Source organism: Grus americana, chromosome 13 (assembly GCF_028858705.1).
Source record: "Grus americana isolate bGruAme1 chromosome 13, bGruAme1.mat, whole genome shotgun sequence".
Taxonomy (NCBI): Eukaryota; Metazoa; Chordata; class Aves; order Gruiformes; family Gruidae; genus Grus; species Grus americana.
Window position 1 is genome coordinate 21234270 of NC_072864.1, and position 27804 is coordinate 21262073.

Consider the following 27804-nt stretch of genomic DNA (forward strand, 5'->3'; position numbering starts at 1 on the left):
CCTCCTGGGGGCGAGGGGCGGGGCATCCCTTGGCCACGCCCCACAGAACCACCGCGTTGGGGATTGGCCGGCGGTAGGCGGTGACGCAGCGCGCAGGGGCGGCTGTCGCGGCGCGGCTGGCGGCCGTAAAGCGCGGAAGGTCAGTCAGGCCTCCCCCTGCCCCAGGTGAGCCGGCGCGGCCCCGCCGTCCCCGCGGCCCCGGCCCGTTTCTCCGGCAGCCGCCGGGGCTCAGCCCGCGGGGGGGCCGTCCGCCCGCCCGCCCCCGCTCTTTGCCCTGCCCTGCCCTCCTCTCCCCTCCCCGCGGCACCGTAAGCGCTCGGCCGCGGGCCTGCCCCGCTCCCCGGGATCGGGAGCTCCGGAGGAGGCAAGCGGGCCGAGGCGGCGGTTCTCCGGCCTCCGGGGCTGCCAGCGCGGCTCCACTGCTGCTGCGGCCCCCTTCTGTCAGGTCGGGAGCGGGGAGCGTGGCGGCCCGTCAGGCGCCGTTGGCGCCTTTTCGACACGGCTCTGTGGCGTGTGGCAGGCTGCGGCTGAGAGAACCCTCCTGGCTGCGGCAGGGACCCGCCTGGCGCAGGCAGAGTCTTAAATTCCAGCTTTGGTCACTGGGCCGAGCTGCTCTTACCGCAGTCAGAGGGCCTGGGTAATGTCTTGTGGTAAAACTAACGTTATCGGAGAGCGTGCCTCGAGTTCCTTGTTCTAGTTGCTCTGATGACAGACTCTTTCCTTCCTCAGGTAAAGGCCTGACAACGTTAATAAGCTTATTTGCACCCTGTATTGACCTCAGCCTTTCTGAAAGATTTCAGAGCACGTGCTGTGCCTGCTGGAGTTCTGTGACCTACCTGTCGCTGGTGTGAGAACGTTCTCGCCGTTCTTTTCCAGCTTCCGTCTGGTTCTTTGCTCATTGTCAAGTTACGCTGCCGTCAGAAATGAAGGTGTAATGCTCTGCACCCGTTGCACGATCTAAGTTTAAATCTTAATACAAGGCTATTGGTTCAGGGCTGAATAACTGCTCTCCTGTTTGTTTACTCATCACTTGTACGTGACGCACCACATGATGTTTGTCGCTGCCAACCTTGTGTATAGTAAGATAAGTAGTAACGTGATTCTCGTCTTTTCCTTCCTAGAAGGAGTGGTACTGAGTTAACGCCTGAACGCGTCTAGGTGGTGCTTTAAGAAAACTGACAAATAGCTGCCAGGATGCTTCTCCGATTACTGTCAGATGTCCGGTGGCGGGCGGCTAACCCAAAATGGAGAAGAATGACCTGCTCCCGGCAAAGTACCTCAAATACAGCAGAACCTCACCCAGTTTCCTTGCCAGCACAGGCGCAGGTTGTCATCTGTGGTGGTGGAATCATGGGCACCTCCGTGGCATATCACCTTTCCAAGATGGGTTGGAAGGATATAGTCTTACTTGAGCAGGGCAGGTAAGGGTTCCTGGTAACAAAACCAAAGAAACAGGACTCCCGTACGTATATGTTATTTCTGCCTCTTCGCCTGGACTCAGACCTGTGGAATAAGTGTATTCTGAGCATTAGTAGTGACACTGCTTCCTCTCACAGCACAGGGCAGATTGCAAGGTGAAGGGTATCCCTTGTGTGGTTGTGGTGGGTTAACCTTGGTTAGGGGCCAAACTCCCCCATGGCCACTCGCTTTCCTTCCTCAGCAAGACAGGGAGAAAGTAGGCTGAGAAACCTGGTGGATGGAGGTAAAGATATGAAGATTGCTTACTAATTACTGCCGTGGGCAAAACAGGCTTGCCTTGGGGAGAATTAATGTAAAATAATTAAAGAATTACTTTGTTTCATGCCAGTTAAAATAGATTCAGGTAGTCAGAAACAAAACCTAAGCGTTAAAACACCGCCTTTCCTTTCCCGTGCTCCTGCAGCCCCCACTCCACCCTGAGAAGCACAGGGGGTGAATGGTTTGGGGTCTGGTCAGTACTGGGCTCCAGTGTGGGGCCTCCACGGGCTGCAGTTCCCATCAGGAGAACTCTGTCCTGGTGTGGGTTTTCCATGGCTCACAATTCCTTCGGGAGATATCCGTCTGCTCTGACGTAATTGTGTAAAACACAGCACAGCTGGCAAAGATGGACTGTTCTAAGAGAACGAAAAATCTGTGTAAATCATCCGGCCCTTACTGACCATCTCTAGAAATAGGATGTGGTGTATATATAAAGTAATACACCACTAGCAATGTTCAAAAGAGCTTGCAGGAGATGGGGAGGTTATAAGCAGACATCACTAAACATCACCTGTAAGCTGATTAAAGGCTCGGATTATCTAGTTTGTTGCAGGATTTAGCACCTGTCTGTATAAAGGCTAAGGCCGTTACGGTTTGGTCGAATATGAGTCTTTGTGCGCTCCTCGGTGAGTTGGATGTGCGGTGTATGGCAGAGTACGTAGATCCTGTTGAAAGTTGAGTGTACAGCCTTTACATGTTGTTTAGATTTCTGTTTCAGAGGTGAATTCATGGTTTTTCAGTGCTAAGACTTTGGGTGTTTGAAGAGGTGTTTATTGCAGCAGCTTTTCTAACACTAAATAGGTGCCGAACTGAGAATATTTACTGTCTAGGTTAGAGCTTCCTACCTGATGCTGCCTTAATGAATAATTAACTGTGACTCCTTGACTTTGCGTGGCTGGGAAGCAGGTACTATCAAGTTCTTTATAGTTGCAAAGAGAGGAAATTGTGAGTGGTGTCCTTCCAAGTAAAATTAGCTGCTAGGCTTCGTTTGTCAGGAAACATAATCGTTTCTAGCCTGGGATGGGGTACGAATATCCTCTTACGGATCTCCATTGAGTTAGATGCTGTACAAGCTCGGTCCGTGTGTGTGCTCAAGGAAAAAGAAGAACGTTGCGTTAGCAGAAACGTCTTTTGTGAAGCACAGCACGGTGAGACCGTGCTTCAGCTGTTTGGGTTGTGATTGAGTAGGGATGTAGCAAAAAGAATACCTTACTCAGCTGATTCCTAGGCTGAATTTCTGAGAGAATAAGGACATGCCAGGCCAAAAGCAGCCTTGTCAAAGGCGAGTGGAAAAATGTGGGATTGCTTTAGCAGCAGGAAAGATGACTTAGAAGTATTGTGGAAGCAGGTTGCAAGGCAGATGGTTAAATCTAATTGTCTTGTCTATACCTGTCTATGCTGCAGGGAGTTTTTAATAGGTTTCTATCTCTACAGCAGCCTTTCACCAAATAGCTAGACGGACAGTGGTTTAAGGGCAATTTAAGAAGGGACAAGAAATATGTGTACCTCTCTGTGGCAGGTGCTGCACAGTAAAAGGGACCTGAATCTTTGCAGTTTACAGTAAGAACAATGCTCAAATTGAAGTTAATTTTGAGAGGAATCCTGCTTTGGAGAAAGAGAATCAGGTAGGCAGGTCGACTTCAGCATAAGCTAATTTTTTTCTTTTTTTTTAAAAGTGCTTTCCTTGAAAAATTTCAGTGTTTAGGACTAGTTAAAGAGAAACGGTTTTGGAATACAATGTGTTTCCAAAAGTGAGCTAAAGGAAAAGCATTCTAGAGGTTGCATTGACCTGCATCATCCAACTTCCAGCTTTTGGTCTGATACGTTTGGGGGGTGCTCGCCTCTCAGCTGGACGAGACCTTCCTTGCAACTTCTCCTGCAGATTGGCAGCTGGTACCACTCGCTTCTGTGCTGGCATCGTGAGCACAGCCAGGCACGCGTCCATAGAGCTGAAGATGGCAGACTATTCAAACAAACTCTACCAGCAGCTGGAACAAGAGACAGGAGTAAAAACAGGTACTGAATGTGTAATTGTTGAGTAATTTTTGGGAAACTGAATCCAAGTACTGACACTGAACTACGAATATAATTTTACAGTGGTTTAAGAGTTAGTGGTGCCTGTTCAAAACCGGTACACTTGGACTGAATCAGATGCTGAGGGGTGTGGCTAGTGCGATCAGAAGAAGAGGAAGAAGGGTATCAGATGGGCAAACCGAAGGCAGACTACCTGCAAACCGTGACGATTTTCATGTTGTGCGTAACTTGAGCAAACATAGGTGAATTTTCACAAGGACACTGAGAAATATAGTGCAGTGACTGGAGCAAATGGCCCATATTCTGCACCAGTTCACTTCTCAAAAAGAGAAGGTGCTTTACAGAAGCACTAAAGCTTAGGCAAAGCTTTAGAAACCATCTTACTCTGGTTTTGCCCTAGAAAGAACAAGAAAACGTTGTGTTGAAATTCTCCTCCCTCCAAAATGCTCGGGCGTGTACCTGATGGGAAGAACTTAGTCACGGAAAGATTTCTGCTGACAAGGACTTGTGATATATGTCAGACTCAACGGAGATTAATAACTGTGCCTGTAATTAAGATTAGTATTAAATCTATTGTAGGTGGTAGAGTCACAAAATGTCTGCGGTTAGTTGTTGAGGTTTTATTCTTCTGACAGTTATTAGATCACTTTTTTTGCCAGTAACCTCTCTCTCTTTTAATAGGTACCATGTGTTAAGTTTAATTTTTTTTTATAAACATGAGTAAATGTAGCAGAAAGAGAACACAAGTCAAAATTAAATTGCTTTTTTGAAAAGTTGACTAATGCAATTTTTAATTACTAGCTGATAAGTCTTTAAAGTGATTTCCAGGGATTTCCAGGCTCCTGAGTAGTGGAAGCAACAGATCTGCAATTGTGTTAAAGGAATGGGTCTGAGTTTAAAAGGAATTCAAGATCCTGTCCAAATCTGACTTGACTTTGGTCATTGTCATAGGGTACATGAAGACAGGCTCTGTTTCACTGGCTCAGACTCAGGATCGACTAATCTCTCTGAAACGCATTGCTTCATCGCTGAAGTACGTATAAGCAGGAAATAGAACTGATCTTGAGTTTGCACCAGCTCTCCTGCAAGACTAATGCCGGCATTTTTCTTGCGTTCTGTGGCAGTGTAATGGGGATACCTTGTGAAATTATCACCCCAAAGCAAGTGGCACAGCTCCACCCACTGATCAACATCCATGACCTTGTGGGGGCCATGTATGTGCCAGAAGATGCACTCGTGTCATCTGCCAATGTGAGTCTGGCTCTGGCAACTGCTGCCTCACGGAACGGTATGAGGTTTTTTTATCTATAGAGAGTGCTCTCCTGTGTGATAGTTATCTTCTTTCCTTAAAAGAAAATTATGTTCTGCATCTCTCTTGATGTTCTAACTGAGCACTGAAGACCAAAACTTGGGTAATTCTGTAAGGTTCAGATTCTTTAAACTCTATACTTTTTCTCAAAAAACAGGCTGAATTTTTTTTTAACATACTGAATCTTTACAGATCTGCTATGACAGATCAAGCACCAGTTTGTTGTCCTTACTGGTTATATATTTCTCTGAATAAGCACACACTCTTTTATCGTAAAAACAATCCTTCGTAGGACCTGACTCAAAATTACACATCAAAAGAGTTTTACCTACAAATGAAAAAGTGTGACTGAGTCCTTGTGGAATATTTCATTGGGCGCATATGCTTTGGAAATGGGTTTGGAAGTGTAGCAATAAATGCTGTTTGCCCAGCACTTTGGCAAATTTGGAGTGGTCTAAAAGTGGGAGAAAGGTTAAATATGGTAACAGAGATGAAGCCCTTTAAGGATGAAAGTCCATCAGATTGGAGGAAGCTACTTAGGAAGACACCTGTTTCTTTCAGTCCAGCTTTTTTTGCATACTGTTAATTGATTTTTTTTCCACAAAATGACTGATTTCCCATAAAAGAACCAGTCTTGCCATCTGTAATAAGAGACTTCGTTGTGTAAAGGAATTGGAATGGAAGGAAATCCATAGCTGAGACTCTTGGGGTTTTTTTTCATGTCATTGGTACTAGGGTGTATTTATCACCCAGATTGTCACATGGGAAAAAGTACTGTAACTCTTCACAGTCTCAGCCTTTTAATTAAGTTCAAATTGTATGCATGACATTTTACAAATAACAGGGTTTCACTTAAGAATTACTGGGTCAGGAATAGAAATTTTGTCTTAAAGGGAAAATAACCATTTAGGTTGAGTTTAAGGGTTGAATGTTAGCAGCCTGACACATTAGAAAGAAGGTTTGTGGTATGCTGACTTTCTTGTGCCCTCTCCAGGTGTCCAGATTCATGAACGGACGAGTGTCAGTCATGTCTCAGTCCAGAAGGGTCGCGTGACTGGAGTCGAGACCGACAGAGGACAGATTCAATGCCAGTACTTCGTCAACTGTGCTGGCCAGGTTGAATCATTAAAATTTTTCTTTTTTTCCTTTTGGTTAAGAACACGTGCATTTTCCTCAGGGTTTGGGTTTTTCTTAGTTTCCTAGGTTTTTTAATGGTTTGTGCTTTGGCTTGGTTTACTGGAGTAGATCAAAGTGATGTTATTCAGCTGTGTAGAGCAGCAGGGGTGTGAAGGAGGAAAGCAGTGCTTGCCATTTGCTTGGCACCAAAGACTGGGTGTTAACCTGCTGAGGAGCACCCTGCAGCTCGTTGGTACAGCTCTGCCCATGGTCTCTGTCCTGGGGCGTGCATCCTTCTGCCAGGAAGAATTTTGCTTTGGCTCTTAGTGAGACAGTAAAGTCTCTCTCTACCCTTCTCTCCCTCTGTCACACACACACTGAAATGAAAGTTCCTTTTTCTGTTGTTGTTTTTCTTAGTGTCATGTCTTTTCCAGTCTGAAAAGACATCTGACAGTTGCGGTTTCTCAGCTTGCAGCTGGCTGTCTTGTTAATGTGGGGCTTAGTGGTGCAGGCACCTAAACCCTGACTAGTCTGCTTCTAGAGGCTGAGCCTAGTGTTGACTTCGGCGTACCGATCTTAGTTTGCTTTTGTATTGTGAGTTGATACTTCTTAGTCTTGAATCAGGGCCTCGCTTTTCTAGATCTTGTGTGAGGAACAGAAAAAGTCTCTGTCCTAAACAGTTCAGATTCTAAGCAAAGAGAAAAAAATGTGTGTTGGTTTAAGATTTAGGGGACTAAACCAAATCTTATTTGGCCTTTTATGGGAGCAAACCTGCAGAGAAGACCTGCGCTTTTGTCCTGTCTTTTTTTTAATTGGAGTTATTTTTCTTCTTTTGCATTCTAACATGCACTTTTTAATTTCAGTGGGCCTATGAGTTGGGCCACTCTGGGGAGGAACCAGTCAATATCCCACTCCATGCCTGTGAACACTTCTACCTCCTGACACATCCTTTGAAGGAACCTCTGGCAAGCAACTTACCAAGTAAGGATTCTTCAGCTCTGCCTCGCTTTTCTTGGTGAATTATATCTGCCTTTCTAAGGCGATGCAGAGTTTATGACATAAAGGCCAACTAAGGGCTATCAGTTCTCCACTCATTTGGGATCGTGAAGTATATTCTAGCTGAATTACTCTGAATATCCTCTTTCAGTGGTAGAATCTCTTTCCTTACTGTTGGGAAAGCTTTCACTGCAGAAATTGATTTTCAGAGTTGGTCATCTTAGCAGGAGAATGACCTTGACTCTAGCTTGACTAGTAGGTGTGTCTGAGACTTGGATTGTTGCTTTTCTGGGCTGGAGAGGGTGCTAGCCTTGGCACTATGTTTTCCTTGCAGGCTGCTGTCCCCAAATGGCCCATCTATTCCTTTCCTCCAACTGAAGCTAAGGCTTTACAATGGCATTTACATGTCTATGAGCTGTAGGGGCAACCAAACACTTGAGGTAATTGCTCCTCCTCCATCTTCTGGCTTTTGGATCTCTTAAAGAAAAGCCCTTGTGTTTGAAAACTGTGGTTGGGAAGTAGAAAACTTTGCTTATTTACTCTCAGTTGTTAGCAAGAGTTTCTGCTTCTAGTGAGTAATGTATATAGTCTTCAGGGAGTCCAGCTCTCTGACCAGAGCCCCTGAGTGCTTCACTTTTACTTGACTGGTAGTTTAAAAAAAATACATACATATATATATTTTCACAGCTTTTCTGTACATGGAAAAAAACTGCTATGGAACATGTCAGGTGGACTATCAGAAATGTTTCAAGTTGACACTACCACTGGAAAAAGCAATCCAGACCTGACTGCTTGTCCTCACCCCAGTGCTGCCCACCTTCTTTATGCTGGTGGCCTGCAGCAGACTGGATCTGTGATGCATCCCCAATTAAATTAACTGTTCTTAATAGAGGAAGAGAAAGAGGAGGAGGGCAGGCCATCTCTTGGTGGAAGGTCTGGTTTTGGGTGCAGTTCTGGTGAAACTGAGCCAGTATAATTGCTGGTCTGACTTCCTCTTGTGTCCTCCCACTCCTGGTGACGCTGTCCTGCTGGCTTGGGTGCTCTTTAGATTCAATTCAGTGTACTGTGCTGCCTGAAAATTAACACACCTGGTTGTGGTGGGAGTTAACGCGGGTTTAGTAATCTAAACTGGCTCACCGAAGGGTCACTTGAGAATGAGAAATGGTGTGAAAGTGTGGGGTTTTGGGACTGAGACTGTCCCTTCTCGTGTCGGGGGGGCGCGAGCTTGGCCCAGCCCGTCACCAGACCTCATCACTGGTGTTTGTGGAATGACAGCCTGAGGTGGTTATCCCTTCTCTCACTTCCCTTCCCACCTCTTTTCTTTCCTCTGCAGCTATTGTAGACCCAGACGGCAGGATCTACATACGCAACTGGCAAGGTGGCATCCTTTCGGGAGGGTTTGAGAAAAACCCCAAACCTCTTTTCACGGAGGGACGGAACCAGCTGGAGATTCAGAACCTTCAAGAAGACTGGGATCATTTTGGTATGTTAGGGAGGAAAGATTCCCACAGCAATAAAACACGTGGCTTCAGCAGAAGGCAAAGTTAGCAACAACGCGGGCTGTTGCTGGCCGGCTAGCCTGTGTCTGCCTTTACCTGAACGGCGTGGGAAAGATGAACGTTCTCTCAAATTCATTCATCTCTTTATTTGTGTAAAACCCCTTTACCAAGGACTACATTGATACCTGTGTAGTGTTTAAAAACACCCGCTAACCCTCAGCCTGTGTTAATTTCCTCAAATGCAGCGAGGTACTACGTAAACTTTCCAGCACTCTTCCGTTTCGTTTGATTTTTTGACTGTCAGTGCCACATGCTGCTCCTCTTGTGATGCTGTAGGTCGACACTGTTGACCTGCCATGTAGCTGTGGTGTTTGGTTTCTGCAGCTCTCTCCAGCAGTGACTGCTGGGTACGCTTTCCGTGGTGGTGGTTGGTTTGTGGACAGAACTTGGTATTGTTGCTTCCCAGACTTCATCCCACAATCAACAGTGGTGGTTTATTATGTTCCAAATGTTCTGTCTTTCTCTTCCCATTTTATTTGATTCTATTTTTATATTCTCTATGTACTTTTCCACGGAGGGCTCTTTCTGTAGGAAAGAACATAGCACAGTCTATGAGTCCCCCTGTTTTTCTTTCCTCTTTTATGCCTGGGAAGTTTGTATGTGCCCTCTTAACTTCAAATTTACGTTTTTTCTTTCAGGGATCCAGTTTTCTCATGTGTCAGATCTCTGTGCATCCCTTGTGAATTGGTGCGGCTCTGGGCACAGATGGGCTTTCACTGATTTCTTTCTGCAGTGGTAGTGTGTTCTTCCAGCTACTCCCCGGGTTAAATTGATTAATTTTACTTTAATTTCTGGGAGATACCATACTGATGCCATAAAAGTTGAAACTCCAGGGGGCAGAACTGTTTTTTGTGCTGGCATACACTAAAGGTGTTTAGATCTCTAGATGCCTACAGACTTGTTTGAAGGTATTAGCTTTACTAACGAGTTACTCGAGCTCTGCACCGTCTTCCTCTTTGGCTTTCTAGGTACTGCTGAAATGAAAAGGCACTGCTTGGTGGCACCCACAAATTGCCCACAAGTTTCGGAAGCAACTGCATGCGATGTTCCAGCGTTACCCTTTTTTATCAGTTCAAACATACCGCATGGTTGAGCAGAGTCAGAGCTTATTCAGCCAATATTTGATCCTTTTCTAGGGCTGCAGTTCCTGCGGTTTAAGCTCTTGCATTAGTGCTTTGATCTCTTTCATTGGAACACCTTTTGATTTTAAAATAGCCTTGTACAGTTGCTTAAACGTTGGGCTGGATATGGGAACAAATCTAACGCTGATCCCTCTTTTTAGCAATCAGAAAAAAAGGTCTGTAACTACAGGCTCTCCCTCTGGAATTCTAATGCATGAGAGAGGGAAGAGAAAGAGCAGGTCAGACTGTTTCTGTTTGTAACTTCTTAGGTAATGTGAAATCTGATTATTTTACTGCTTGTGTGTAAAGCTCAGGAGTGTTGTTAGTGCTGAATATTGAGGGCTTTCATCTGGAGTACTATGCAGAGGTAACTTCTGGACAAGAAAACAAAAGTAGGTAGCTTATCCCTTTATTAACGCTCTCAAATGTCACACTGTGAAGAATTGCCGAAGGAGCTTTCCAGCGTGACTGGGCAATGAAGTGGCAAGGAAATTCAATGAGGATAAATGTGAAGTGACGCAAGTGTGTGGGGGTGTGCGGGGATGATCTTCTTTTCACCATGCAAAATGATGGGCTTTGAACTGACCTTGGGGTTGTATCAGTTCTGTGAAGACATCGGCTCAGTGGCAGTCAAAGCAAAAGACAAGTTAGGAATTATTAGGAAAGGAGCAGAAAACACAATCTTTATGCAATACTAAATCCTTGGTTTGCCAGATACTAGTTGTTCTAGAAGGTGTTGTCTCCAGAGGGTATCGTATGACTGGAGAAGGCCTGGTGGAAGAGCAAGAGGCTGATCAAAGCTTGGAACAGTTTCCAAGCGAGGAATGACTGAGTGGGCTGGGAAAAAGAGATGACAGAAGGGAAATAAATGGAGGTCTATGAAATCTTGAATGAGATGGACAGGATAGATGGGGATCTCCTGTTTGCCGTCTCTTCTATTATGCCAACTGGGAGGCATGAAAAAAGGTTAACTGAGTATGAATTTCAAAACAAAAGGAGGTGGTTCCTCATACAACAAATACTAAACACATGGAATTCCTTGTCGGTGTCTGTAGGATGTTTTCCTGAGTTTGGGGAAGACTGATCCAAGTACTAAGAAGAGAATTCGATTTCAGAGTTACTCAGTAGGGAAAACATATCAGGTTTTTAGGAAGTCCTCTGAGGTGCTGGTAAGTGGAGGCTGGTAGAGTGCGTGGGACAAGCGTCATAAAGATTTACCTGTTCTTATTCCTCATTAGGTACCTATTTGATGTCTGTTCTTAATTGTTTTCCCTAACAAAACTGAACATGCTCTGGATCGGTACGGCTGCTTTTATGGTATACTGTGTGATCCATTTTGAGTAGTTCGATTCCAGCAGGTAAATGGTTTATCCTGCGACTGTTGAAACATGGAAGCAGGTTCCGTCTGTTCAGATAACAGCATGCCTCTGTTGTACTGTCCAGTTTGAAGGTGAAGTAGCTGAAACGCGTCGAGACTGAAGGCTGTGACTTTGTTGTTGTTGTTGTTGTTTATCTTGGGTCCTAGAGCCACTTCTGAGTGCCCTTCTGCGCAGGATGCCGGATTTGGAGACTCTGCAGATTATGCAGTTGGTGAATTGCCCAGAGTCCTTCACGCCAGACATGCGGTGCATCATGGGAGAGTCACCCACCGTGCGGGGCTACTTCGTTCTGGCTGGCATGAACTCAGCTGGTATCTCATATGGTGGGGGAGCAGGCAAGTAAGTGGTTTATCACTGTTACGTGTGTAAGTAAGGTTTTAACCAAGAAGAGAGACTGCTCAGATAATCCTTCTGTGTAGAATGTTCTGGTCAGTATTTGTTACCTCCTCTCTGACAAAGACTCCTCTTTCCTTTCCAACTTGAGAGGAGGAGCAGTTGCCATGTTCTGATTGTGTTATCCTGTGTATATTCCAAATCTGTGCTGGATTCTCCTCCTATCCTGCACACCCCTCCTCAGACATTGCATCACGGTGATCAACAGCCTGCTGGGGATCGAGTACACTTCCTTAGAGCTAACTGGTTTGATGTTATTTACCAGGAAGAGATAAAAGCTTAGCAAAGCATATATTCCTTCATTTTCTGTAGTCCATAATCCCCTTTAATTTATTCTTTGATTGAAGTCCTTAGATCATTCAGGTTGAATTTCTCTGCAGTTAATTTCTCTGAAAGCAGAGGGAATCTGATGCAGAGGAAGCACCACATACGTGATGCCACTGCTGCCAGTACTGTTGAAGACTGTCCTCTGCCAGTGAGCCAAGGATGGAATCATTTCCCAGTAAAATCCAGTTCCTGTGTTACAGAAATACTTTGACAGGCATATAAGTGTGATCCCAGCAGCAAAGTTACTTGCAGAATGATCATCACTCCCTCTGACTGCCATTTGGTTTTGGCAGCCCTGCATCCCTTCTGCCATACGGCTGTCTTAACAAGCTGCTCATTTTTCATGGCAGGTGTTAGTATCTGCATTTGTCTCCACTGGTTTCTGTCCGTTGTCTAATAATTTAACTCACCAGGGAAGCAACTCATGATTTTTTTTTTTTGGTCATATAAAATATAGAGAATCTTTGCAGTGAGGTTCTCTAAGAATCAAAATACTTTCTGAAGGTAAAAGCACTATTTGTCCGTTTGTTGCTACGGCCTCAAGATAAGCAGCTTAGCTTGCTAATGTAACTTCTAATGATCAGTCTCAAACCCCTTTGTTTTTCTGTTTACTGACTGTGAACAGATCCTTCTGCTCTGCTTTGGTCTGAGCTGCATTTGTCCTTTAGCTCTGGAGCATGCCTTCCTCCTTCACTGCTAGAAGTGTAGCTAAACATAACTTGGCTGGCACCTCGTGCTGAAATGAACGCTGTCACTGATGGTTTGTGGCTGAGCCTACACCAGGTACTGAACAACGACAAAGCAGTCAGCCTCCTAACTCCAACCCAAACGTACTCGGCACCTCCTTTGGTAGCGTAGCCCGAGGACTTGACACAGCGTCAGCCAGGCTACCTGTCGCAGGCTCTGGCTTCGTTTACCATGTGTCCTTAACTTCCTGCTGCCCATGTTTCATCCTAATGGGAAATTAATCATTTGGAAATCTGGTGGATGGGTTTTATGAAGGGAAACCTTCCAGATTCTGCTAGTATTTAGAATACCAAGTTAGTTGTCTTCTCCCTCCCTACTGCAAGATATTCTCACGTCCAAATTGCCTTGCTTCTGACTTCAAAGCTAGACTTTTTTCCCTTAAGGCATTGCCTTATAGCTCAGTCTTTCTTTACTTCTTCCAACAGGTACCTGGCAGAGTGGATGGTAAATGGGTACCCATCAGAAAATGTTTGGCCTCTGGATTTGAAACGTTTTGGTACCCTTCAGAGCAGTCGCACTTTTCTCCGTCACCGTGTGATGGAAGTAATGCGTAAGTGAGGTCTCTGCATTCAGTGCCGGTCAGGATGTCCAAGATTTTCCTCTTTGCTGCCCTGTCTCTCTTCTGTCATCACCCTGAGAACCGTTTTCCTTCTTCCTGGCCTCCTTTGTGGCAATACAGCCTCTTCCCAGGACAAAGGAAAGGATGGGGTTTTTTTGTATTAGCAGGGTTCTTAACTTTTCTTAAAGAAATGCTGTTGGTACCGTGCTTGCTCCTGTTTCTCTGCTTTGCCTCTGGTATGGGGAAATTTGTGCGTATCTTACTAGGACTCCAGCCTAATAAAACAATACCAAGGTCTTAACTGGGAGCGTTACGCTGTCTCAAACATTGTTATTCTTTGTACATCAGTACAGCGTGGAAATACCATCACGTCCAACTTAGGAGTATGTGATCCAGTTACCTTACATCATTCAGGAAGTCTTCCTAGACGTATTCTGCTTTCTCCTGTCAAAGCTTGCGATAAACACTTTGCTAAATAGATTTGAGATGTCATTGTTCCTGTCTAAATCCATACTTAGTTTCCTCCTAGTGTTTGATTATCTGTCCTGACATAATGTGGACAACTTCTTTTCAAGTTTCAAATAGAAGTATGAAGTGCTCCACAAGCTGCAAAACAGGAACGATTATTTGAATACCAAACCTAAACTAAAAACACGTGTTTGGGTAAAAGCAGAGAAGTTGGGTAAACCTCTTAGCCCTGCTCTATCCAGGAAATGAAAACCTTATGCTTTGACCTTCCTCCCAGAAAAATCACTTCATACTCTTGGCATTGTTCCACAGTCGCTTTCCAATACAAATCTTGATTCTGATAGCTACAGAATCACTCTAGTTTTTACAAGATAAGTACTATATTCAATTTCTGCAGTGTTATGTTCCCATTCTAATCTATTCTTCCCACCATCCGCTTTTTCAGGAGTACCAATACCCGATAAAGCCAATAAAGTAATTAAATTGTTAGCTATGAATCAAAACCAATAGAAGCATTCAGTAAGAAATATTCGACTCATCTTCAGTTTTAAGCAGCTTATAACTTATGTAGAAGCTCAACATTTATAAAGAAGTATTCAAGCATCCATGAGTTATTACTCCCCACTGGTAACCAGGGAGGATGCTAAACGTTTATTAGGGTAATTTGTTTTCTAAATAAGAATATTCTGTATCGGCTGAAAAGCAATAGGAGCCCTCTGGAAAAGCTTCTATAATTAGAAAAGGCTGAACTGCCAATATTTAAGACAGTAAATTAGATGATCCTTGTAGCTGTGGGCTGCCTACCCCAGCATTAGTATTGTCAAGATGATAAGTGTCTGATACAGTGCGCTGTCAGGGAAGAATCAGGCATAATTAATGCTAGTCCGCATGACTTCATGAGAAATAGAGAGTTTTTGTTATCTTGACAGTATTGTCATGAGACCACAAGTATCTATAAATATAAGTGTTCTGCGCAGATATTGCTACTCTGATTTTGAACGGCTATAAATGGATCGAAACAGATTTGCCAGTTTCCAAAAACTGCAAAGGAAGGTCAGAACTGTTTTGAGGGAATTTCATTAATGGTTCAGATATTAGTAAGTATGTTTATTGATAATCTGGGAGAAATTTTTAGATAATCACTTTGCCTACTAATGGATCTTTGTGACCGTTGCAGCCCTCATGTGTGATCTGAAGGTTCCCCGCTGGGACTTCCAGACAGGCAGGCAGCTGCGTACTTCACCACTGTACGACCGTCTGGATGCGCAGGGAGCTCGGTGGATGGAGAAGCATGGATTTGAGAGAGTCAAGTATTTTGTCCCACCTGGGAAAGGTGAGATCATATTTTCCTCTGCCTAGCGCATCCCTCCTGATCTGTGCAAGATCTTAGTTCATCCAGTTTATGAATTGTCCCTTTGATTCTCCTTTACGTTAGATCTGCTGGATTTGGATCAGAGCAAAACCTTTTACAAACCAGACTGGTTTGATATTGTGGGTTCCGAAGTCAAGTGCTGTAAGGAAGCAGTTTGTGTCATTGACATGTCGTCTTTTACGAAGTTTGAAATCAGCGTAAGTACCTGGGAAGTGACAAAGCAGCAGCCTGGTAAAGGTGACCTTTAGTTTACTGTTGACTGCTTTTACAAAATTCTGTGTCTCCTATCGAGGATAGCTGGAGGAAGTGAAGCTGTATGACCAAGTTCAGGTTGTACCACAATATTTAGCACAGATAGCTTTTTGTCTGTTGAGGGCCCGGTTTACAGAAATACCAGCTTAGTCTATAAATAGAATTTGACCTCTGGCACTGCGTCACCGTTGTATCCTATTACACTCGAGACATCAGTGCCACTATCATTACAAATTGAAAAAAATTAGGCCAGGACGTTGATGCGATCTTAAAGTGCCCCAGTGGATTTGTATTGCTCAGACGGCTTGTCTGACTTTCTCTCCCTTTCAATTCATGTAGTCGACAGGAGACCAGGCCCTGGAGAGTCTGCAGTATCTCTTCTCAAATGACCTGGATGTGCCGGTTGGGCATGTTGTGCATACAGGCATGCTTAACGAGAAGGGAGGTTATGAGAATGACTGCAGCATCGCACGATTGAGCAAACGCAGGTAAGTATGCAGACAGCATCTTTATCCATCTCCCTTTGGGTGTTAGAAGAACCTCTTAATGAAGATCGTAAACTTTTTTTTGCCACTGTAAAAAAAAAAAAGTCACGGTTGTCCACTTATATTCCTAATTCAGTAACCCGAATGAGAGGGAGCTCCTGAATTTATGAATACTGGGGCAAATACGCCTTTTTCTGGGACTACAGATGAACACAGATTTCTACAAAATGTTAGGCCTTTGGATGTTTAACTTCTCAGTTGAAAGATTGTTTTCAGCAGTCATTAGGGTTTATTAACGTAGGTAATCATTTAAAGTGCAAGCTGAACGGTTCCTCGTTGGCTCCTAGCCAATCTCGTTGGAATTCCATGCCCAAAATACTATCTTTTGATTATTTCAACTTGCATTGCAGTATGGTTACTCTTAATTGTCAGCTCTGCAGTCTCTCGTGATTATTTTCTGTGCTCTCTGGTGCAAGCTGACACGATCACAGGTTCTCATCCTCAGACTCAACAGTTTGGGCTCTCTTTGGCATTTAATAAAAAAACCTTCTCATTTTTAAAAACTTTTTCAGGGGCACGTCCCAGCTGAGCATTGGGTTTATTTCTCTAGACTGTTTTCTATGTGTTCGTTCATTGTGTTGGTGTGAAAGCATTCTTCTTTGCTGCTCTTCCAATTAGAAACAGCTTTTCTTTCTCTCCCTCTTCTATCTGCATTCATGTATTTCTTAAAAGTATTGTCCTTCGCTGTGTGAAACCAGTAGCTTTCGTCCTTGCCTAGTCACTTCTGCAGATGTTATCTCTGTCAATAATGTACTTTAACTCGCAGTTGTGTGAGACACACACAACAAGTAGCTCATTTTCACATATCAAGTGGAGTTCTGTTTTTAGAAACTGTTAATAATAACCACCATTGTGTGTGAGAAGACTTTTGCTGAAGCAAGAAATTGCTGGGTGAACCAAGCGTTCTTCTGACTGTCGGAGTAGACGGAATCACTGGTGGCGAAGAGCTGTGAATACCTTCTGCAAAATGATTGTGACTTTTGAGATACCCTGTGAACTTTCGGTAGAACTGTATTCCACTTCTGGTCATTTCTTGTCACCAGAGCACTGCTGATGGGGTTTTTTGGCATGATAAATGTGATGGCATCAAGCCAGAGACTTTAGCTGTGGTTTTCACAAACCGGCTTGTTTAGGTCTCCTGTTAGCTTGGGAGCTGCTGAATGGCTCCATTAGTTTGTGGACAAAGAATGAACTGAATCATCTCGTGGCTGGCTGTTCATTGTTTTTTGGTTTCAATTTTCCAGCTTTTTCATGATTTCCCCGACTGACCAACAAGTCCATTGCTGGGCCTGGCTGAAGAACCGCTTGCCTGATGACAGCAACCTGACCATGGAAGACGTGACCTGGAAGTACACGGGTAAGAAACCACTGAAAGCTGACCTCCTTATGCAGCCTGAAATCACAAATGGTGTCTTGTGCCGCGTGCCAATTAATTGTTTAAGGTGTCTAGAGTGGGGACTGGGTGTCCTTTCCAAACAGTTGGATGAAAACAGTGATTCAGATACTTCCTTCTAGCAAGCCATGAGCTGGGAGGCAGCTTTCCTTTCCTGTGGACTGTCCGGAGAGAGAGTTTAATCACTCTTTCCTCCATTCTTAAATGTAAACATACCTAGTAGTTCAATAAACACTAAGAGTTTAGAAATTGGGGTACATGTATGTGCAAGTTAGACACTGGGCCGGACTTGTCCAGTCTCATCCCAAAACTGTTACCTTCCCCTCTTTAGCTCTCAATCTGATCGGTCCTCGTGCTGTGGATGTCTTGTCAGAGTTGTCATATGCCCCGATAACTCCAGAACACTTTCCCTCGCTCTTTTGCAAGGTGAGTGACTGTGCTTCCTTCCTCCTTCCTCACCCTGCTAGATTTTTCAAAGCATGTGGGGAAGAAGGGGAGGAATTACATTTTGGGTAGTTAGAGGGCAATTTAGAGGTACAGATGGGTTTACTGCAGTTACTGAGCTTAGGTTGGTAATGAACTCACTAGGCTCACTTTAACTACTCCTCTTTGGGCTCTGCTTCCTAAATATCTAGGTGAATATGCATTTGTTTTCAATATTCCACTCACTGCAGGCTTGGTGCCATTTGATATCTTGGCATATTTCATATAATCATTTATGAAGCTGTCAGTCAGAGGGGCAGCTGGGATCGGTGACTCGGGAGTTGTCGTCTCCTGTCCCATTACAAGCCTGAGCAGATAGCTGCTGCTCAACTTCTGTCTTGTATCTAGAGTACAAGCCTGTGTCCTGACCTAGTTCCAAGGCTTATTGCCAACTGTCATGAAGTGATTAAGGAGTCTGGATAATGCGGTATCACTATTTGAATTTTTAAGTTTAAATTCTTTGCAAGTATGTGCTGGTGGCGAACTGCGGTGAGGAAGGGGAGAGAGGGCTGGCCGGTGTGGTTTGCGTTACGCATTGTGCTCCTCCTGGATCTCTGTGCTGTGTTCCAGTTTGGATGATTTCACCCCCTCTGATTCTACAGGAGATGAGCGTGGGCTATGCTAACGGCATCCGTGTGATGAGTATCACTCACACAGGAGAACCTGGATTCATGCTTTATATCCCCATAGAGGTAAGAGTACACTGTAGCCTTAGCTAATTAAAACAGTTGCCTGCATGCATAATCAGAAACACTTTCCGAGTTGACTCAAGGTAATGAAATGTCTGGTCTGTACCACGGGAAAGCTGCCTGCAGGCTCCAGGGGGAATTTCCCTGCTTTGTATAGCATTCCAGTCGGGCAGACCTCGTGTGCTCCGGAGGCGGGGCACCGGTAACGTCCGTGGTGGTGTGTCAGATGCTTTCTCTCTCTCCTGGTGTTAGTCTGCAGCTCTGTGTTTCACCCTTCTTTTGCAGTACGCCCTTCACGTGTACAATGAGGTGATGAACATGGGACAGAAGTACGGGATTCGGAACGCCGGTTATTACGCACTCCGCAGCCTGCGCATTGAGAAGTTCTTTGCATTCTGGGGCCAGGATCTGGATGCTTTTACCACTCCTATGGAGTGTGGACGCGAGTTCCAGGTCAAGCTGGAAAAGGTAGACCACCTCCTGCACTGGGGTGGGTGGGAGAGCAGTACTGAACTGAAAAGACCGTCATCTGGGTGGATAAATGTGTCTTTTTTTTTTTGACAGAGCTGTGTGCACTGCATAACTATAACCTATATTCTTGTACTTTAAAAAAAAGTGCTAGAAATACCAAAAATATTCTGTCTTCCTCCTTCCTGGACTGCATTCCCATTGATCCGTGCGGTGTCCTGTGTTGCTCACGTGTGCGATGCTCATTGTAGCGAGGGTGCTGTCTATGAGTTCATGTTTCTCCCAGCTGTTTTCCCAATCTGATGAAGCAAAAGCCAGCCCGTGTGCACCAAGCGGCATTTAATGAAATTAAATATTGAGGATAGGCGCCAAGAACAGGTGTTCTCTGTTTTTACTAGAACAGGGGAGTTCTCTATTTTTATTAAAACATAGAGCAGTGTAGGGTTGTATCCTGCTTGTGGTGGTGGCAGGTGCCATCTCTATCACTTCCTTGTTGCCTTCTTTGCATGAGCCAAAACAAATGCTTGTATCAAATAATTCAGAGAAGGGGATGTAGTGATTAGGGACACAAATTTCATATGTAAACCAGTTTCCTTCTGGTGTACAGAACATGGTAGACTTCTGGAAAAAATGGCAAAAGCTGGAATAGTGACATGTTTTCAGTACAGTGAAAAATAGAATGAGTTTTTTAAAGGCTTCACAAATGTCTTTTAGCATCTGCAACAACAAACATGACAGGAAAGCTTCTGTCTGAGCTGGGTTTCTTGCCTGTTAGAAGCAGCCTGTCTTGGTGTAGGGCATGAGTTCCAAGCGCAAATTCACCTTGCGTGAGTAAGCTTCTCTGCTGAAACTCGGCAGCTGCTGCAGTTCGTGTTCCTTTCATCAGCCAGTTCTTCCTTTTCTCCACAGGGAATGCAGTTTGTTGGCCAGGAAGCACTGTTGGAACAGAAGCAGAACGGTGTGTACAAGCGCTTTACCATGTTCATTCTTGAGGACCATGACACAGATACGGACCTCTGGCCCTGGTGGGGGGAACCCATTTTCCGCAACGGCCGCTACGTGGGCAAGACCACCAGCAGCGCCTACAGCTACACTCTGGAGCGCCACGTCTGCCTCGGCTTCGTGCAGCACTTTGACGAGCAGACGGGAGAAGAGCTGGTGGTGACAACTGACTTCATCAACCAGGGCGAGTACGAGATCAACATTGCTGGGCAGCGCTTCCAGGCCAAAGCCAAGCTCTACCCCTTCAGCTCCCTCTTCGCGCACCGTCGCCGCAAGGATGAGGTGGAACTGAGCGGCTACCAGAGGGAGTAGCGCTAACTAGACCTGACCCGCTCTTTTTCCCAAGCTGGAATCTTCTGCCACCATCTTCCAGTCCTCTCTCCTCACCCCATATATTTTTTTTTCCCTTTTCCTTTCTTGTCTTGCAACTTTTAAACTTTTTCCAGTGTGTTACATTTTGTATATTTTAAAACTTTAATTTTCAAGCTTTCCCCATCTTGTCTGTCTCCCTCCCTCAACCCTTTGCTTGCCAGGCCCTGTGCCCCAGTGGATGAAGCACAGTGCTGAGCATGCATCCAGAAGTCCGTGGGAAGCCTGTACAGGAGTAAACCCCACCAGAGACCCTAACCTTATGGTGATGGGAAGGGTTCAGTGAACCTCTGAGGACTACACCCTTCCTCTCTCCAGCATAAGGCGTGGGACAGCAGGTATTTGCTGCCTGTAGTTCAGATGAACGCTGTGACTTCACCCTGTATATCGCGTCGTAGAGGGGTCGGTGCATCGATGCGCGCAGCAATAGAACGATCAGCTACCTCACTGGCACGAGAAGTAGCGTGTGAGCAGCAGCCAAGAGACAGGGTTTGGTATAGTCTGGCCTGTCACTGCCCCTCTTTGTCCACCAATTATTTTTTTTCCCTATTGGGGAGTCAAGTAGATTTCATCATCAGATCATTGAGATGACAGTAGAGCCGGTAAGTTTGTTGTTGTTACTGTGACTGGATTTTTTGCGTGGGGGTCACCGAAACTAGATCGCCTTCTATAAATATAATTGAAGATCAACACGTGTGTTTCACTCCTATAAAGGAATGGGATTTGTTTGGGTTTTTTTATTAGCAAAAATACTGATTTCTAACAAGAACAGATGTTAGTGTTCAATGTTAATAGCAGTGTTGGAATGCTGCTTCTGTTTCGGCCGCACAGTGTACAGTCTCTTTGGAGATCTTCTTTCGCTTTCCTTTGTTTATATGACTCAGTCCAGTTCATCTGGCAAGGTTCGTGCAGTGCACGCAAGTTTCACGTAAAACTTGTGTTGGTTTGGGGAGCTTGAGCAGCAGGAGGGGAAAACATCTTGTGTTTTCAGCTGCCCGTGGTTATTTTGAAATTACAGGAAAGGACCCAGCGTTTGTCTTACCTGTGGTGCTGGTAGTATTGCAAGAAGCACTGGGTTTTCTTGAGCAGCTCAGCAGCTCCTGCCAGACTTGAGAAGTTGTCTTCTGTTTTTCTTCTCAAATCTGTTGCACTTCTTACTTCTCTGTCTTGGTAGTACCTCAGCTGAAGGGATTGAGTAGAGGGAGTGTGGAAGTGGGATTACACATTGCTTTCCTTCAGCAAAGCTCTTGGCCGTCGTGTTCCTCATACGGATGCTTGAGACAGTGCAGCTGGGGTTCACCCCTTCTTCAAGCATCAAAATATGCTGATTCAAACACTGATGGTAAATGGTAAAGAAGGGGAGGATGTTGAATTATGTTGCATGTTTTACGTCTTCCTCTTTTTCTTCTTCCCATTGTGAGCACAATCAAAAGCAGAGATTCTCTTTATTTACTTGAAAAAGATGTTAAACCTTTTGCTGCCTTTGTCTACTGTGTACTCGTCATGGTCTTTCTGCTCCCGCATCTTTCTCTCTGGAGTTCAAACACAACCTTGCAGTGATGTCTGCCTGCCCTGTCAGCCATGATAAACACTTTCTCTATCATCTAGAACCTTTTTTGGGCACTTTCTTTTCCAGTTAAATGGCGAGCGTCAGTAGTATGAGCTCAAAACCTTGACTGGTTCTTGGTTTAAGTTTGATTTCTGCTGCTTTAGTCAGGTCATGCCTTCAGTTGAGTCTGTGGTCTGTCAGTTCATGATGCAGATGTTCTCAGCATGCAAAAGCCATTGGATGGCCCTAAGGCAGCAAAGGTGAAAGTCCAGAACTTTTACCCCTTAAAACAGGTTGTCACGGCAAGCTTCCCTGTCCAGGGTGATGTGGAAGCTGCGAAACCAAAGAGAGTCAGGAAGGGGTGTAAGAGAATTACGGATTTGAGCATGCGATGCAGTACGTTGAACGTAGATGTCACTTCTTCGAGCGTGCTCTCCTTTGAATGGTGAATTCCTTTGTAGTGCATGACCTCTTCAGGGATTTCAAACTTCCTTTCAAATTGACCCGTAAAAATTCCCCGCTCTCTGAAACGTAGTGACCATAGTAGGACGGCTTTTGGAGATCTTCCAGTTGAGATTAGCCTGCATCGCTGTTGAAGGTGGAGACTGTAATTTATTCCAAATTCCCCTATAATTGCTCTCTGAATTAAAATTTTACCTGGTGTATCAGGATTATTTGCTTAAATGAAAGGTTCATGAGACATCTAATAGCAGTTTAAAATACAATTGTTCTTGCATGTCTTTCCTGCATAGAGGGACGCCGCAGTCCCCCTGCTCCCGTGCTGGATGCAGGTACCAAGGAGGACCTCTGCTCTACCAGCCTGTCACCTGGGAATTGTGCACCAGGTCACTCCAAGATACTTGTCCGTCCTGTTGTCCCTCCGTTGCATTTAGGGGATGTCGCTGTGCCTCCCTTATCCAGGGAAGCAGGCATTCGGCCAAAGGAAGAGTTTTATACTTGATGCTTAGGATGTGTTTTAGAGCAGCCTTTCTGATCAGAGTTTATCAACCATTTGTTGTTGCTGGTGAGGCTTGATACTTCTTCAGGAGAAAGCAAAGTATTCAGCCGAGGAGAGCTAAAGTGCTTAGCGCAACTCCTGAAGAGAGATTTTAGCTCGAACCAGTTTGTTCTCTGCAGAGTTGGAACTAGTTCAGACCAAACTGGAAAGTTAGCAGCATGCTGTCCTCTACCAGCCACTCGTTCCTGAAGTAGCATTGAAGTTGCAGCCAGATTATATTCCTCCTTATGATTATTTTTTCTTTTCCCTAATTTAAAGGTGCCTGTTAGTTCCTCAGAGAACTTTTGATATGGGTGTCTCTTCCCACAGCAGTTCTGAACAATAAAATTGTGTTTTATGAGCTACATTTGTCGTTATGTCTGCTCAGGTTTATTTTATGTCTAGATCTATTGACTTTTCAATGCCAAAAATAGAGAGTGAAAATAATTTTCCATCATGCCAATAGATACAGCAACACTTTCTGTAATGTTATGTTTGCTGATTAAGACTTAGAGATAGATGGTTTGATAATTACCAGTCTTGCAGCTCATTAACGCCTACTCTGGCTTTCCCTGCTATGAGTTCTGATTCTTGTTTCGTATCCGAACCTGTAGTCTTCAGCTGCTGTTCAAGCTTAGTCAATTTAATTTCTGCCGGTTATTTTTAACCTTATAATGTTAAAGAATAGTTTGCTTTTACCAACTTGAATACCCATCAAGGGGATAACGGGAAAGCATGTTTTAAATTAGTGATAGATACCAAGAGTGAGGAAGGTCCTTCTAGTGTCAAGTTATCTTCCAGAGGTATTAAACGGTGATGTAAGACTCGAATCCCTTTATCTGATGACTAAAAGTAGAGTGCCTAAAAAAAGAACAACAAAATCAGTTCAAGAGTTACCACCTTTAGTACAACTTCAGATTAGAAAATTAGAAATCGGATCTTGAAAGCTGCTCTGACACAGTCTTAGCATCTAAGACGGTAAATAGCGTGGACTATAAAGTTATACATCATGATTCTCATCCTTCAAACTGCCTTAAAATGCTTTCTGCTAAGAAAGGCGGTTTGTTCTCACTCTGCACGGTAAGACTATGAACCTCGGATGGGAAATACTAAAATAGCATCTCCCTCCTCTGCAGCGAAAGGGGTAGCGGCTTCGTTCTGTGCTGCAGCAGGTCTGCCCTGCGCACCTCGTGCGTAGCGTTGCAGGGCTGTTCTCAGTTCTCTGAGTCTTCCTGTCCAGAACGGGGACGGTCCTGTAGGTTTTGTTCATGGGGGCAAGAAAAAACACTTGAAGGGAAGCTAACTGGAGTTTAGTATGAGAAAATGCTTCCTCTTTTTGGCTAAAATATAATCCATTTTAGAATAAGCTTGTTTACCCATCAGTGACAAGTATTAAGGAAGGCATGGCCACACTTGGCACACGTGGGTTTGGTTTTTCTCACCCCAGAATTCAGCATCTGAGTGGGTTTGCTGGGCGGCAGCAGTGAATCCATCTAAATGTACAGCATTCCTATATGTTGGGAAGGGCTTGATTGCCCGAGTGTCCTCTGTAGTGTGGGGAAGCCTCTTCCACGAGATGATTTCTCCAGAGGTATTCCTGTTGTCTTACCCTCGTTGCGTCCTTTCCCAAGTCCTTGAGCGAGCACTGAAAGGCTTGAGTAAAAATGGTATTAGAGAAGAGGGACTTTATTGTTCATATTTAACGATCTGAGGATAAAATTAAAGCAGTCTATTGAGGAATGATGTTTTCTGTTTCAGTGATTTTCACATCTGTCTTTGCCAGACTTAGGTGGTTCTTGTGCAGACTCCAGTGTCCAGATTTGATGTGCCTTGTTGGACAGTTTCTCCTTATTTTTTGGCAAGGGATGGGAGGCCGTGTGAAACTGGCACTGCACCTCCAAGTCTTGGTGTAAGCCCGGGTTCCTCCTTTCCGCTGTTACATTCAAGCTGCCACGGATCTTGTCGCTTTTCCTGTGACACCTCCAGCTGATGCTGCTGCAGGACCTCTCACGCGCAATGTTCTTCTCTTGGGTCCACTGAGTTCCATCATCTGGGCCAGGTTGGCTCTGGACGTGTGTCTCTGCATTGATTTAAGCTCTTCAACTTTTAGTTGGTGCAGATGCCAGCACCCCAAGCCTCAGGCGGGTTTGTGGCCACTGTACATTCCATCGTTTAACCCTTCCTCTCCCTGTGCCGGGGTTTTCCCGCTGTCCTTAGTGCTTCCCAATCTCCTTCCTCAGGCAGCTGAGCACATTAGTTCCTTTTGCTCATGGGAGAGTGAGGCACGGCGAAATAAAAACAGGCAAGCGGATGGTGGAGAGGCTGAGCTGAGGTGGAAGGAGAGGCGTGATAGCGGTTTGATCCTTTGCCCATTAATCAGCCGCTTAAGCTCAGCCTTGGAGAGGTGATCGGCCCTGATTCCCAGCTCAGGGAGCATCTTCCTCTGCAGCCTGAGTGATAGCAATGGCTCTGGACAGAATCGGGACAGCGTTAGCGAGAAAGGGAGAGCAGTGCCGGCACTTGTTTTCCAACGTACGTTTCCCTCTATCATTTCTTGTTCCGATGAAGGAAACCACGCGGAAGAGGTGGGGAGTGTGCACACCAGATTGCTCGAAACACTTGTGTCTCTCTGGCACGTTCTTGCAAGTGGTGTCTTAACCGTAAAGGTATGGCACTGACATCGCTAACCTTGTTCTTCCAGCATGCTTTAACCAAAATGGTTACGTTTTGGGAAGAAATCTATAAAAACAAGGTCGTTTCCATGTTTAGGAGGGGTGGGGGGGAAGTTGCTTGCAAGGGCAGAAGTCGTTCTTGTTTAAAACAGAATACTTGGCTGCTGATAGTGTCCAGCAAAACATTCACAACCTTCAGATTTGTCTTCCTAAATGATTTTATTATAATACTTGGTTGGGTTAATTTCTGCCCATTTTAGGATGCTTTTCTTTAACTGATTGTTTAGATTATTTTTTTTAAAAAAAAAAGCATTCAGGGAATGGGACTTGGGGGTTAATGCTATCAGATGACTTCAAGCTGTCTCTAAAAAGCATTTGAAAATTTTCTTTGCACTTTAAACTTTCCTTAAGCATTGCGATCGTAGTGTGCTTATAGCCCTTGGCAAGAGTAGTCTTTGCATTTGAGAGGGGGAAAAACCCCCAAACTTTAAATATTTGTAAATGCCTTAAAGCTTTAGGTGAGGTGTTTGGGCACCGGTTGTGCCTGCTGTTTGATTTTCTTCCTGGAAAGCTGCGTGCTGAGCGGACAGAGCAGCCACAAAGGTCGGCAGATATTTTTGAGCAAGGCACCGGGGACGGTGGAAGCTGCTGTTGCAATATGCTGCTGGGCTGAGGCTGGAATTTGTATTGAACTAAAGTAAAAAAGCTGGGAGCCCTGTGCCTGTCTGTGCTGACACCTTCCCTTTTTATTCTTTTTTGTTTTTTCCCCCCCCCCGCCCCGAAATGGATTTATTCACAATATTGCACATGCTATAATGGCTTTTCTTCTTTCTTTAAGGAAAGAAGCCTGGGCTGGTGTAGAGTACTCTGTCCCGTTGCATTAAAGGAAACAAAATTCTCTGCTTGAGCGCTTCCCTGCTGTACCAGCTGACATTTGCAAGCAGGAGTCAGGAGAGGCGGGAGCGGAGGGGATCTGCTGCTGCCCGTAACGTTTGTTGAGATGGCTCTGAGACTTCTCATCTCCCGTTTGTCTCAAAGCTCTGCTGGGTTCCCCGTGTCAGGCTGGCTGCTGAGTTGCAGCACAAAACAAAGCGCTGCTTTGCAGGTATGACACGCTGGGCGGATTTCCTTTGTTCGGAAATACCGCCCCTTCAGAATAAGGTGTCTCCGTGAAGAGGAGGGGTAAATGATAATGAAAGAGGCACCGGAAAAAGGTGTTCACGTTAATATTTATTGATTCGTCAGTGCGTGTAACAGCCGATCTTCCCTCATGGGTGCTTGACACCTGCTATGAGCAGAGCAAATACTTGGGAGTTGCCAGCCGTCCCAAATGGGAGCGTGATCCATTTTGTGTGTACGGATTAAAATCCCACCCTGTCGCCTTTCACTGTGGCACTGCCAAGATTTCTTCCACACTACAAATAATTTTCCCTCCTTTTCCCATAGTGTAACAGGTTTCGCTTACACCCTTCTTCCAGTCTCACCAGAGGCAGACGAATGTCCCTGAAATCCTTGACGGGTTTTCCTGCATCTCATGGTGAGGCTTGCGGCAGGACATGTCCCTTCTGCCAGAGGAGCGACCCAAACCATTGCTTCTGGTTATCGGGTGCACCAGTTTACTTATCCAAAGCCCCTTCGTGTTTTTATCAATCTCCCGAGACCAGATTTTAAAGGGCTGGGAGGACTTCTGAAGTGTGCTACAGTCAAAATTTTAACAACAACTAAAGTTTGAACCTGTGAAAACATTTTTCTAGTGCCTTACGCTTGTGAATGTTGTGCAATGGATGTAGCTGAGGTGGGACAGAGCAAGGAGCAACTTCAGTAGCGCGGTTCCCCGTCCACTACAGCCATCTCCCTCTCCCCTCGCGGCGTCTCGGCAAGCAGATGCCAACAGATCGTCTCTAGCAGCGAGGGGACGATGCTTCCCCCCCCCCCCTTTAATCCCTTTGAGCTCTGGGTTTGTCGAGATGTTAAACTGTCAGACCTCGTGCCGGGTGGTCTGCCTTTGAGAGGGGCGGTGGTCTTGCCTCTGCCGGTTTTGGGTTCGGAGAGGTTTAGGGGAGACAAAGCTGCTCTGATTGCTCGACCCCGTCCGTGCTGGAGGATGGGGACAGTTGTCCCCAAACGCACAAGTCCGGGTGAGTTTGCTGCTCTCCACTGAGGCCATGTTGTAACGTATGCTGTATTTATATCATGCTTTGTTTCACTTAATATTTTGGTTGGCTTAAATGTTGCTAGGTTTGTATATTAATAAAGAGGCGTTTTAAC

General features: G+C 45.1%; 1 protein-coding gene across 7 annotated transcripts; it reads left to right on the forward strand.

The window, feature by feature from the left end:
* The first annotated feature begins 1 nt into the window (after window position 1).
* On the forward strand, window positions 2-27804 carry PDPR (pyruvate dehydrogenase phosphatase regulatory subunit). Of its 7 annotated transcripts, none has more exons than XR_008579164.1 (19): window positions 2-165; window positions 1122-1421; window positions 3620-3753; window positions 4723-4804; window positions 4896-5059; window positions 6075-6196; window positions 7060-7177; window positions 8526-8675; window positions 11398-11590; window positions 13144-13268; window positions 14923-15078; window positions 15181-15314; window positions 15709-15857; window positions 17159-17271; window positions 17639-17733; window positions 18393-18482; window positions 18765-18947; window positions 19857-20656; window positions 26375-27804. XR_008579164.1 is itself a non-coding variant. In XM_054840983.1 (18 exons), exons 2-18 carry the CDS (start codon window positions 1195-1197, stop codon window positions 20259-20261), a joined length of 2640 nt encoding a protein of 879 aa, XP_054696958.1. In that variant the 5' UTR covers window positions 2-729; window positions 1122-1194; the 3' UTR covers window positions 20262-23231. The 7 variants fall into 7 exon arrangements, 5 of the variants coding, with proteins under 5 accessions (XP_054696958.1, XP_054696956.1, XP_054696959.1 ...); XR_008579163.1 differs by having other exon boundaries at window positions 19857-20920; window positions 26375-27798; XM_054840983.1 differs by lacking the exon at window positions 26375-27804 and having other exon boundaries at window positions 2-729; window positions 19857-23231.